At 34.4% G+C, this 13333-nt stretch overlaps 1 protein-coding gene across 1 annotated transcript in view; it reads right to left on the reverse strand.

The window, feature by feature from the left end:
• Positions 1-212: 212 nt before the first annotated feature.
• Positions 213-13333, reverse strand: part of LOC149560384 (cytochrome P450 CYP82D47-like) — a 75487-nt gene continuing 62366 nt past the window's right edge. Inside the window, exons 3-5 of the mRNA XM_089827598.1 lie at positions 889-1474; positions 417-664; positions 213-315 (exon numbers count right to left, since the gene is read on the reverse strand). Coding sequence (XP_089683724.1) covers positions 213-315; positions 417-664; positions 889-1474 — 937 coding nt within the window. The remainder of the gene's footprint in view (positions 316-416; positions 665-888; positions 1475-13333) is intronic.

Below are 13333 nucleotides of genomic sequence, written 5' to 3' on the forward strand. Positions count from 1 at the left end.
AAAGATATCGAAACAACATAGATATATGAGTAAATAAGGAGTACGCAGACATGTAGTATAGATGAAGGGGAAGCCGAGGATTGAAACACTTTGTCACGAGGACCAGGCACACATATTATTATTAGAGATGGAGTGGAAGCCGAGGTTTAATAACGACATTCAAAGGAATTGATTTGGGCATTGTGAACCCGATTCCCTCTGTCATGTCAATTTCAGCGCCCTCTGGAGAAAACCCTTGGAAGCTCTGAAGCAGATGCCCCAATGTATAGCTCACCACAATCATTCCCAGAGACAAGCCCGGGCATATTCTCCTCCCTGAGCCAAACGGAATTAATTCAAAGTCCTGCCCTTTCACATCCATCTCTTTCCCACTACTGTTGAGAAAACGTTGAGGAACGAATTCCGTGGGGCGCTACCACACAAAGGGATCTCGTTGAATTGCCCACGCATTCACCAACACTTGAGTTCCTGCAACAGTGCAGTCCTCAACAGATTCGTGCGGAAGCAGGACAGGTGCAGGTGGATAGAGCCTAAGAGTTTCTTTTTCAATTGCCTGCAAATATTTCAGTTTGTGCACTTTTGATTCCTCCATTAATCTGTCGAGTCCAACATGTATATCAATCTCCTCCTGGGCTTTACCCAAAATGTAGGGATGTTGCAGTACCTGCGGCTATCAAACCCTGCAAAACTTAAAAAGAAATCTTATTGCTAAAAGCTTAGAAAGCGTGGTCAATGACGTAGGGTTTTGAAATGTTTCCTACTTAAAAGTATTCTTTCTAAAAGTGCATTCAGAATCTCTTATTTAAACAATTGACTACTTATGACCAATAATTTCCAATGATAGAAGAAAAATAGGTTTTTTTTGAAAAAGGTGATTAAAGAACATACCAATGCGGTTGCTTTCACTACGTCGTCGTTATTGTCAGATTGAACTTCTTGGTTGTCTGTGACTGAGATGAGAACATCAATCAAGTCTCGAGTACGCGCACCTTTCTTCTCTCGGTGATCCTGCAACAATTTTTTCATGAACGCCTCTCTCTTCTTCCTTAGATTGTTCGTGGAACCCACTAAACCCTTTGGATCGACCCACTTGAGAAAGGGCAGGTAATATGCGATGTCGAATGCTCCATGTAACAAAGCATTTTCTTCCAACAACTCCTTGAAAAGCTGCGCCTCTTGGAAGTCTTCAGAACTGAGATCTGGCGATATTCTTTTGCTGGCAACAATTCTCATCATGATATTATAAGTGAGATCAGACAGCTTAGATTTCATGTTCACTGGATTCATCTGCTCTCGCTCCCAACTCTCCAAGAGCGATCTTATTAGAGTGGAAATCTCGTCTGTGCGGACGTGCCTGAAGGATTCGATCCTGTGTGCAGAAAAGAGATGGACGCTGCAAATTTTTCTAATGTTTCGCCAGTAAGGGCAGTATGGAGTAAAACCGAAGTTTTTGAAGTTGTACCCAATTGCATTCCTGCAGAGAGAAGTGGCCGCGAAGCAAATGCTTTCGTTTGTTGTAAAGCATTCTTATGCTAAATCTGAAGAGCTGATTACCAGAACTGGGCGGACGCCAAGTTGGAGATGCGTGATGGGGACATGTGCTTTTGAAAGAGAGGATAGAAATCTGTGGAGGGGCTGTGTGTTTCTAATGAAGATGCTCAATTATTGGCAGAATTTGTAGTTTCTATAAATTAATACTGTCAACACTTCCCTTTAATTTCTACCATTAACAAATTTTACATCAATAATTTCCATTTTCTCTCGCAGATATTCATAGTTACTCTTTGATAATGCGTTAGTGAAAATATTTGCCAATTGATCTTCAGATTTGCAGAATTGAAGGTAGATTTCTCCATTGTTGACCAATTCTCTGATCAAGTGGTACCTTGTATCAATATGTTTTCTCCTCTTATGAAATAGATGATTCTTAGATAATGCTATTGCTGATTTGTTATCACAAAGGATTGGTGTTGGTTCCTCCTGATGATGGTGAAGATCGAGCAAAATTCGATGCACTCATATTGCTTGACATGTTGTAAAAGTGGCAGCTACATATTCTGCTTCAGCTAATGAGATTGTCACTATAGGTCACTTCTTTGATGCCCATTACACGACCCCTGATCCAAGGTGAAAGATATATCCGAAAGTACTCTTCCTATCATCAATGCTACTTGCACAATCACTGTTAGTATAACCAATCAAACCAAAATTGTTAGCTTTGGAATATAGGATTCCATATCCTGTTGTTCCTGCAATATATCTCAATATCCTTTTTCCAACTTGCGAGTAAGAATTTTGTGGTGACTCCATGAACCTTGAGATCAAATTGACACCATACATGATGTCTAGCCTTGTGGCTTTCATATACATTAAACTTCCAACAAGTCTTTTAAACATAGTTGGATCAACATTTGAGCCCTTCTCTTCCTTGCTAAATTTTGTTCTTGTTGCAACTGGAGTTGATGTTGGATTGCAATTCATCATTTTAAATCTCTTCAAAACGTCCTTTATATGCTTGGATTGACAAATAAATATACCTTTTCCACATTGAATAACTTGAATACATAAGAAATATCTCATCAACCCGAAATTTGTCATTTCAATTTCTTTCATCATTTCTGACTTCAAAATGTCAATTGATAGATTTTTAGTGAATATCAAGTAATCAACATACAAACATACAATCAAAATCTGACCTTCCTTATTAGTCTTGACATACAATGCGGGCTCATTGTTACTTCTATTGAATTGATTACTTATCTTGTATGAATCAATCTACTTATACCAAGCCCTAGGAGCTTGTTTCAAACCATAAAGTGCCTTGTTTAGTTTATATACCTTGTTTTCATGCCCACAAACCTCATAACAAGGTGGTTGTTTAAAAAATACCTCTTCATCAAGAAAACCATTCAAAAAAGCTGATTTTACATCCATTTTATACACTTTCCAATCATTTTGTGTAGCTATTGCTAAAATAGTTCAAACTATATCATGTCTAGCAACTGAAGCAGATGTTTCATTATAATCAACTCCATATTATTGTGAAAAACCTTTAGCAACTAGTCTTGACTTATACTTAACAATTTCACCTTTTACATCAAATTTAGTTTTGTAGACCCATTTGATTTCTATACATTTGTTGGTGAACTAGTTGTCTTTTCAACTTTTTTAACAAATTTACTCTATGCCTAAGGTATGGAAAACACAAAATGTTCACAATAGTTGATAAAATCTCATGTTATTTGAATTCTCTCTATATTTTAAAGGTACAACTCCCTTATAAAATTTTCAATGAATGCAAAATTATCTTTGTACTTTAACTAGAAAGCACATAAGGATCTCTCACATACTCCTAGGTAGTGAGGTAAGAATCAATTTGAACAACAAAATGAAACATTCATTGAACCATGCTTCTACAGAACAACTACTTCAAAGGAGTGAATAACACCATAAATTGATATACATCATTTGAGCACCTTAATTGAAATAAACTTACAGTAAGAACAACAATTAAATATCTTGAACCAATAAACCAGAGTCCAAAAAGTAACAATGATCTAAACAGTTCAAACGCCAAGTTTCCAAGCCAAATTCAAGATGATATATATATATATAACCTTCTTCATGCACATAGTCATTCAAAAAGAAAAAAAATCATATACTATATTTTTTATTACTGTTTTAAAGTCTCTACTTTTTAGAGTTTCTAACTATCTATTTCTAACCTTAACCAATTCAATGCCCCAGGATTTATAGTTCTTCAAACAAATCTGAAAGGCCTCTATCAAAACCTAGCTATGTCGGTTAAACAAGAAACAATTATGAACAAAAAAGAAATTATAAAATAGGTGTGAAAATGTAAATGAAAACAACTATCTTGTTCAAGCCTCGCCACCAGTCTTCTCTTCCTCACCTATGGTCTAATGTACTAGCTTCTAGCTTTTGAAAGTGTTCATGAACTCCTGCATTGCATCAGCATGTAGATTCTTTAGTCTAAACAATCTAGCCATACACACATCCTTCTGCTATTTGAACTCTTTATCTTCAGGTTTTGACATGGCATGAGGTTCTTGTTGAGACATAACATTGATTCAATATTCTCTAGCGTAGTGAAGTCATTGGCACCCAGTGATTAATTATCTCTAATCTACTCAATAGCTTCATTGAAGTTCTTGGTCAATGTTTCTGAATCCATATTCCTGTCATTGAACTGCATAATCCCTGTAGGATTTACTATCTTCATATCTTTAAGGAATTCTTCATGCATTCTAGTAATTTTGTTCTCAATGTCCTACACTTCTTTAGTTGCCTCCTTATAAATAAACTCCTTCCAACTCATGTTGTTTTTCATGATGAATAACATGTAGGGATCTACATTCTTCATTGAATTCTCATTCAGAAACTTAAGCACCCCAAACTTCTAAACTTCGGTTACTTGAAATACAACTACCTAATATCAGCTTTACTCTATTTCCCACCCTAGAATCAAAGTTTAAACTTCTCCCAACAACAATTTCCCTTTGGCATATACATTGTTGAGTTCCAAAATAAACTTATTACCTTCTTTAATGATGGCATCCACCCAATCTTTCACAGCATCTACTAGTAGCTTTCCCCTTTGCATTTGCTTCACCTGTTGTTGGCTTCCTGTAGAATTTGGGTTGAAGGCTTGAGGGGCTTGAACAATTGGCAATGCTCCAAGGTTCATCAAAGAATTGATATACATGATGATAGTCATCACCATGCCCTTAAGATCCTTTTTCTCTCTGCTATCCTTCTTAGATTTAGTTAACATATGGGGGTAAAAGCACAGACCTATGTCACCATTTAGGATAACGAAACATGTTTTGGTCAAATCTCATTTTTCTATCAAAAATAAATTTTTTTCAAAAACTAAAAATACCCTTTTATAGATCTCATATTCAATATCATCATTATATATTTCTTTAAGTGTTTTGATTAGTTATAATATGTTATAATCTCAAAATATTATAAGTCAATATTTCAACATTTCAAAAGATGCTCTCTCAAAAAAAGAAAAAAATAGTAAATCATATCAAAAAAATTAAAAAGTCATATTTATCTCTAGAGGAGAGAATCATCTTCATGAATATGTAATTTTTTAAAAGAAGGCATAGATTTGATAGGGAAGTTTTCATGGGAGTAAAAAATAGTTTGATTCTAATAAGGTTGAACTTCAATACTTATAACAAAGAAAATATACATCAAAAATAATTATTTCTTTTTTTTTTCCCTAGCTATACATGTCATCTATAACATATTTTCAAATAAAAAAGAAAAAATTATTTGCATATACTTGTTTGACGGGAACTACACCCTATATTTTTTATAGTTGAAAAAGAGACTTCAAAATAAAATAAAATGAATAAATTCTTACTCAAAAAGATTATAAAAATTATAGGCATAAAATTCATCCAATTCTACACATTTCATTAGTTTAGATCATCTTCATATTCTAAACCCAGATACCTTTTTTTGTGATTAATGTTGAACTATCCCATTCTGATATCTCATTTCTTTATAAAAGGTGATATAGGTCTGTGCTTTTACCCATGGTTGGTAGAAAATTTAAAAAATTGATTACCATTGCTCCTATTAATGGTCCCCAATTCGACTAAGGTGACTTTGAAATCTTCATTATCAATTTCCCTAGACTCTATTTTCTGCTTGTAAGTGGCTATTTCAGCCATTATCTTTCCAGACACTAGGTCCTTGGTTAGATGGGCATCCATTTTCAATTTCTTATCCTTTGAACCCTAAGTAGCATATTTGGTTACAATTTCCTTCATAGGTGTTGAAATTAGCTCTAGGTTTCTTTTCTTATTGATCGTATTGGATAACCAGGAAGGGATAGCAGGACTTACAAAGATTACCTAACCATCTCTTTTAGGGGTCTCTATGAATTGGACATCACCATTAGCACCATCTAAAAAATTGAAACCATCATTTGAATCTTGCCTCTAAGTTGACATCTCTCCTTCTTGAACCTTGTGTTGCTTAAGGGCCTTAGATTTAGCTTGAGACCTAGTCCTAGGAGTCATGTTTTTTATATGGATGGGTGCCTTCTTTTGTTTACCTTGAACCAAATCACTACCTGCAATAGGAGATGAAAGTGGGATGTCAAATGATGACGGTTCAAAAAAAGAAATTACCCCTGAAAAGGGTTCATTGACAACTTTCTTGTTGCGTTTCTTTAGCCAATCATCTATGTAAGTGAATATAAATCTAGCTCTTAGATTTATATCTTCTTCTTCATCCTAATTCCAATCTACTACCAATGTCTTTGATTCATTGGATTCTTCCCATCTTGGTTCAACCATATCTGAGCCATCTTCAATCACCCCCTATGTTTTAAACTTCAACTTTAGGGAACTGATTTGCTGTAATGTTAACCTTGAATGGTCTCTTCTCAAAACCTCCTCCTCATCTCTACAATCTTGCCATAAATCTTCTAATTGTGGAGTTGCTGATAGGTAACTTATAAGACCAAGAATCTAAACTGCATATCCTTTACTATCAAAATTTCTTCTATTATGATAAGAACCAAAATTGAATCCAAGCAAATTGCTTCCAATAATAGAAGTGTTAATCATACTGTTATAGACTAGAAAACCCAATTTAATAGGGCAGGATGTCTCCTAATCCTCCTGTGGTAAATTATCCTTAATGATAGAGAATAGTTGGCAACAAATCTCAGCCAAAACAAAGCAATCCAAAGCATATCACGGGAGTTTTACAAATTTCTCTTCGAATCTGTCTATTCTCAAGTAAACTATGAGCTTGGGAAACTGCATGAAATAAATTCCATATTGTTGAATCAACCTATGAGCTTTGAAAGACAACTTAGGCATTGGTGCTTTCTTCAAGGCTATATGCACATTTTCAATTAACACATCATGAACCTTCCTAAAATTCTCTAACACTTTCTCTTTTTGCACTAGAGGGCAATACTGATACACCATTATTTCTTCATTCTAGACTCTGTGAGGTAGAGGGGTAAGGTGAAAAACAAAGGCAATGAAATATGTCAAGTAGGAAGCCATATAGAAATTTTTCTTAGATTCTTTGGCATGCTTAAGTTGCATTTTAAGTGAATTAGTGATAATCTCTACCTATTCCATCCACAATTCTCCCTTCAAAATGATTTCTATATATCTATACATCCATTCTTCAAAGAGAAAAATATCAATAGAACCTTTGACTCTATGCAATAACACCACAAGGTCATGAATATAAGGTTTAAGGTGATATTTGGTGATAACTTTAGGTAACCTAGAAACTCCACCATACATGGTCTCAATCCATTTTCTAGCCAGGGTATTGCAGAATTGGTTTGGAGTTTCTTGATATTTAGCCAAGGCTTGAATAGGGGAGAATGCAACAAAAAGTGTTCTTTGGTAGATGCAATATGGAGGCAATAGTTTCTCTCAAAATTGAGATCACAGTTTCATCATCTTTGCTTAAAATACTTTTGCTCCTAACATCATAATTGTCAATACACATTTGGAGCAACTCAGGACTCAGAAAAGATGGGGGAAAAGCTGTAGCTTCAATTAGTCCATTGGTTAGAACTTCCATGCACCCATTTAATTTATCAACATACTCAAGGAAATTTTCTTTCAAATTCTCCAATTTAACACCCTCTAAGTTTGTATCACTTATGATAGGTCTTTTACATTCCAGATTTGAAACATTGTCAAAGAAATGTAAAACAGACTTCATCCTCAATCAAAACAATAAGGCTTCAAAATTATTTTCTTGGAAAACATAGAGATTACAAAACAAAAACAAGAATTTCTATGTTTCTCACCTATGATTTTCCAAAAAACAAACAATTTTCCCTTCCTTTCCTCTTTAACAGCTTCTTCAAACTTTCAATTCTTTGCATGATAAAGAAAAAGGGAAAGTTGAGCTCATTTTAAGAAGAAAAAGTACTTACATGTGAAAGTACAACCTCATTATGAGGTATTTATGACAAATCACTCTTCGTTAAGGTTTACACATTTGAAAGCTTTATGACTTAATCATCTCATTCAATAACCTCCCTTACGGCTGTATCAATAATGATTTTCCTTATTATGACATCCAATCTCCTTTTCAGCTAAAGATTTTCTAGTTTTCCTCATAATGATGATCTTTCACATTGGGAATAAAAATGTCCTTTTAATTATTACTTTCTAACACAGTAATCAATGCCTTGTAAAATGATGGCATGTCGTACATCATAATCCATCTTCACCAAGAAACCTCTATCATTGAACAACTTTGAAATACTTTGAACTAAGGTTCAAAGTGATTCAAAGTAATTCAAAAGAACACCTCACCACTTTGGCATGTGTTTCTTGTAGAAAAATCATTAGTTCAAAAACCTTTGATTGAACTACTTTGAATTACTTTGAACTAAAGTTCAAATGGGTTCAAAGTGGTTCAAAAGAAGAGGCAGTGATAGGGAGTGCTAGGGACTTTTGACAACAATTCGAGAGATGGTGAATAATCAGGCAGTGAAGGGAAAACTTCAAGAACTAAATGAGAAAAAGTTTAAGGGAAGAGTTTTAAACATGGCAACTCATTGGAAAGCTAATAGGGGCTCTAACTGGGGACTGGGTATGCAGAGTACATAGAGAACTTAGAAAACTAAAAATAGGAACTAACCTAACCTAACACAAAGAAAGACAGTAGGAAAGAAAAGAAAAGAAATGAAAAAAAAACCAAAAAGATATGTACATGACTGGAGACTTCACAAACTCAAAACTTGATTAACTTCAAGTCCTACCCATTGTAGGTGAAGGGTAGAACTATACCATCTAGATAACTGGCCAATGACTTGTAAAATAATGAATGGACCTTTCCAGAGAGACTCGAATTTTCCATGTGCACCCTTTGGTTCTCTCCTTTTTTCCTAGAGAAGCACTTCATTATTCTTAAAGAAACCATGTGGCCTGGCTCTCCTATCAAAGATTTAATTTATCCTCATCTGATGTTTATTGATGTGATCAACTAGTTTATCCCTTTCATCTTCCAGCTTGTGTAGATACATAATCCTTTTCTCAAGAGAATCTTTAAAGAATTGATCTTCAATAATAGATTGTAATTTAGCAGCAGACAGCTCCAGAGGCAATGACACCTAAGCTCCGATCCTGTACACCAATTCAAGTGGAGCCATACCTATAGCTCTCTTTGGGGTAATCCGATCAGCCCATAATGCTTCATACAATTTCTTATACCAGTTTTGGGAATTATCAGACACCAACTTTTTAATTATAGCAATCATATTCTTATTACTAGATTGTTCCTGTCCATTCCCTTGTGAAAAATAATCTGAGGAATGGGCCAATGATATGCCATGTTCATAGAAAAAAAGAGAAATTTCCTTAGATGAAAAATAAGTTGCATTGTTTGAGACTATATTTTGGGGAACTCCAAACTTGACAAAAATATATTCCATTGAGAAGTCGCACACTACTTGAGAATTAGCCCTTTTGGTTGGGACAACCTACACCCACTTGGTGAAATAATCAGTTGCTATTAATATGTATGTATGTCTAGCACTTGATGGAGGATTGAAGGGTCCAATAAAATCAATACCCCACTAGTGGAAAGGCTCATCAATCACTACTGGGCTAAGAGGCAAGGCTGCTAATTAAGGGTGACCAATGAAAAGTTGACATTTCTCACAATTCTTAACAAATTTATAAGCATCTTTGAACATACTTGGCCAGTAGAAGTAGTTCCTAAGAATTTTGAAAGCAGTTACTATAGATGAGAAGTGTCCCCTATAGAGATCTAAATGATATGCCTTTAACAAATTTTCCTACTATTCTGCATCTACACACCTTAAAAAGGTTCCATCATTTCTTTTGTTATATAAAAAGAAATCACCAGCCCATTTAGTAGCCTTAAATCTAAGGTTTCACCTTTCTTGGTAACTCATATTTGGGGGACATTCACCATACATTCAAAGATGTGCATTATGGGAGAACTAGGGATATGTAAGGCTAACTAATAAAATAACAGGTGTTTCTCTAATGTTGTCAATAGGTGCTTTGTTTTTAGCCATCTTACACAAACCAGGCCCTCTCACCAAAGAAGTAGGCTTAATGGTTAAGTCATATTCCTAAACTTTAGTTACCCATATAGCCTTTTTATTCATCCCAACTTCTTGCTAAGTTAATAGACTTTTAACTACTATCTCTGGTACATATACAACTAAATGGGAGTGTAGAATATAATACTTGAATTGCTTCAATGCTTTCACCACAACAAATGCATTTTTCTCTATTTGACTATAATTTAACTCATGCTTCTTCAATGGAATGATAATGAAGGCGATTGGAGCTTCACTATCATGATCATCCTTTTGAATCAAAATACTAGATAGGGAATGTTTAGAGGCATAGCAATAAATAATAAAATATTTTTCAAAGTTTGGGTTTACTAGCATTGGGGCATTCAAAATAGTTGTTTTAATATCCTCAAAGGCTTTGTTACCTTCCTCTTTCCATTTGAAGGGATGTTTCTCACTCATCATATCTAACATATATCTCACCTTTTTAGAGAATTCAGGAACAAAACTTCTTAACAAGTTGATTTGACCAAAAAAAGACTTCAAATTGCTCCTATTAGTAGGTAAAGACAATTTATATATTGCTTTCACTCTTTCTGGATTAATTTTTATGCCATCCCTTGAGACAATTTATGTCTGAGCAGTTTTCCTTTTTCCACAAAGAACACAATTTTTTTAGGATTTAGAGATATACAATGTTGTCTACATTTGTCAAGCACCTTTTCTAGGTCCCTTAGATGGTGTTTTCTTCTCTTAGAGTAAACGGTCAAATCATCAAGATATATCACAATTATCCTATTCATTTCTCTTTGAAAGGTCACTCCTACATTAATAAAACCAAATGACATCCAATTATAAGCAAAGGTGCCCCATGGAGTAATGAAGGTTATTTTATGTTGATCTTATGGTGCAACGCTAATTTGGTTGTATCCTGAATAGCTATCAAGCATTGCCATGACCTCAAATCTAGTAACCATTTGTAAAATATGATCCATAGTGGGAAGCACATAGTTGTCTTTGAGACACGCTTGGTTCAAGTTCTTGTAATCTACACAAATCCTTATTTCATTGCTTTTCTTTCTCATAGGAACAATGTTCGCTACCCACGTTGAATGATGAATTGGGTATATTATTCGAGTCTTCAACATTTTCTTAGCCTCTCTAAAAATAGCTTCAAATACATTAGGATTATAATTTCTGAGCTTTTTCCTTAAAGTGGTTGCCTCTAGTTTCAAAGGTATATGATGGAAAACCTCTCCATTTCTAAAGTTCTTTAAGTCTTCATACCCCCAAGCAAAAGCATCTTGATACTGAGTAAGAAGCTTACTCAGCCTATTTTTCTCCCTCTTGAAATAGGTCTTACCAATAGAAATCCATCTGGGATTTTCCTCATTTCTAATATTAATTTTATCATGTTCTTCTGCATTTTTATTAGAATCAACATTCCTTTTTAGGGCACTATCATCGTTTCTTCCAAACAAGTGTTCCATAGAAATCAATCCCTTGGGAATATTATTACCCTTGAGTTGAATAATTTCCTTAGATTCAGTTGATTCCTTTCCAATTGATTTACCATCATGATCAGATCCTTTAAAGAAGGTCTTAGCAAAATCACCAGCACATTCAATGAACTCTTTCAATTGTGTATCATCATTAAAACCTTGCCAATGATTAACCTTGTGTAGAACTCTAGGCCTATAAATCATCTCAATCTTGTGGGTATCATTTTTAAATTTTGGATGTGGTAATAACAATGATGCTGAAACAGCTAACAAATCAGCTTTAGTGTTTTGAGAGTGAGGTATAAATTAAATAGAAAATGCTTCAAAGGACTCAATTTCATCCCAAACCAAATTTCTATAATGTTTCAGCCTATCATTTTTAATAGAAAATTGCTTTCTTAGCTATTTCACAATAAGTCTAGAATCACCCTTCACCTTCTAATTGCTTCACTCCTTTTGCTTTGGCTTCTTGTAGTCCTAGAAGCAATGCCTCATATTCCACAGTGTTATTGGTATTATGAAAGTCTAATTTAAAAGAGAAAGGAAAAATATCCCCTGAAGGTGAAATGAGAACAATACCTACACTTCAACCTAAATTTGAACAACTTCCATCAAATTCTAGAGTCCATAGGGCTTCTTTGCAACCTACTATCTCTTCTCCTTATAATTGTTCCTTAGGCAATATAATATAGTTTCCAAACTAACATTCCTCATATAGTATTTGTGCTTTGGGATTTTCTGAAGGCACTGTTGTACATTTATTCTTTGGCGTAGGCTCTAGCTTTATTTTCTTCTTCCCTACTAGAATATAGGCTTTAGACCAATCCATTTTAATTTCCCCACTCATATCCTTACAGAAAGTTTTGCTAAGCAACATTCCATAGCTAGCTAGTATATTGGCTACAAGAATGGTAAGCTTCAATCTTTTTTCCAAACAAGCATAAAGGATAGCTTGTACATCTTTCACTTGACCAACCAAGGGTACTTGTTTCCTATCTATAGAATAGCAACATCCAAAGGTTTTTGTGAGCTCTAGATCAAGGGCCTTTCCGACAAGCTGGGGCATAATATTATCTAATGCTATAGAATCAATGATGTAGTAATTGAGTTTTTGGCCATTTAGTAGCAAAAATATATAAAATGGGTTGGGATTTTTCTCTTCCATTACCTTTTCAATAGAATTAGCAACTTCCTCTCCATAAGGAACATCTGTGCTATACTTTTCAGACACAAAAAAAAGTTCATTCAAAACCTTTAAGTTTTCAGTCATACCATTAGCAAATTTTGCATTATTAGTAGAACCTTCTTTAACATATTGAACTAACTTATCTAACTCTTTAGGATTAAGTCTCAAATATTTAGCTAGGGAAATAGATATAGAGAAAGATTTGCAAAATTTTACAATGTCAAAAGTTGGCGTAATAGTTGTTGATTCTATTCTAGACATAATTCTTGGTTCTATAATTTTTTTTGAATCAACATGTATATGTTCCTTTCCTTTAGGAGTCGACACACTTGGTTTAGCCCTTGTATAAGGTTTCTACTTTATTTGACCCTTGGTCATTACTGTACAAGTGAGATCTTGAAGTGTCATGAAAACATTACCTCCCTATTTTGAATCAGATTCATACTCAAGAAAATAAACACCTACATCTCCATCCTCCACCTCATTTTTAGGAGTTTTTTTATGTTGCAAGAGCATTTTTCCCTAATTGAACACAATTGAGCCAATCAGGACAATTTCGTT

Source organism: Cupressus sempervirens, chromosome 4 (assembly GCF_028749045.1).
Source record: "Cupressus sempervirens isolate cs-2001-9-10 chromosome 4, ASM2874904v1, whole genome shotgun sequence".
Taxonomy (NCBI): domain Eukaryota; kingdom Viridiplantae; phylum Streptophyta; class Pinopsida; order Cupressales; family Cupressaceae; genus Cupressus; species Cupressus sempervirens.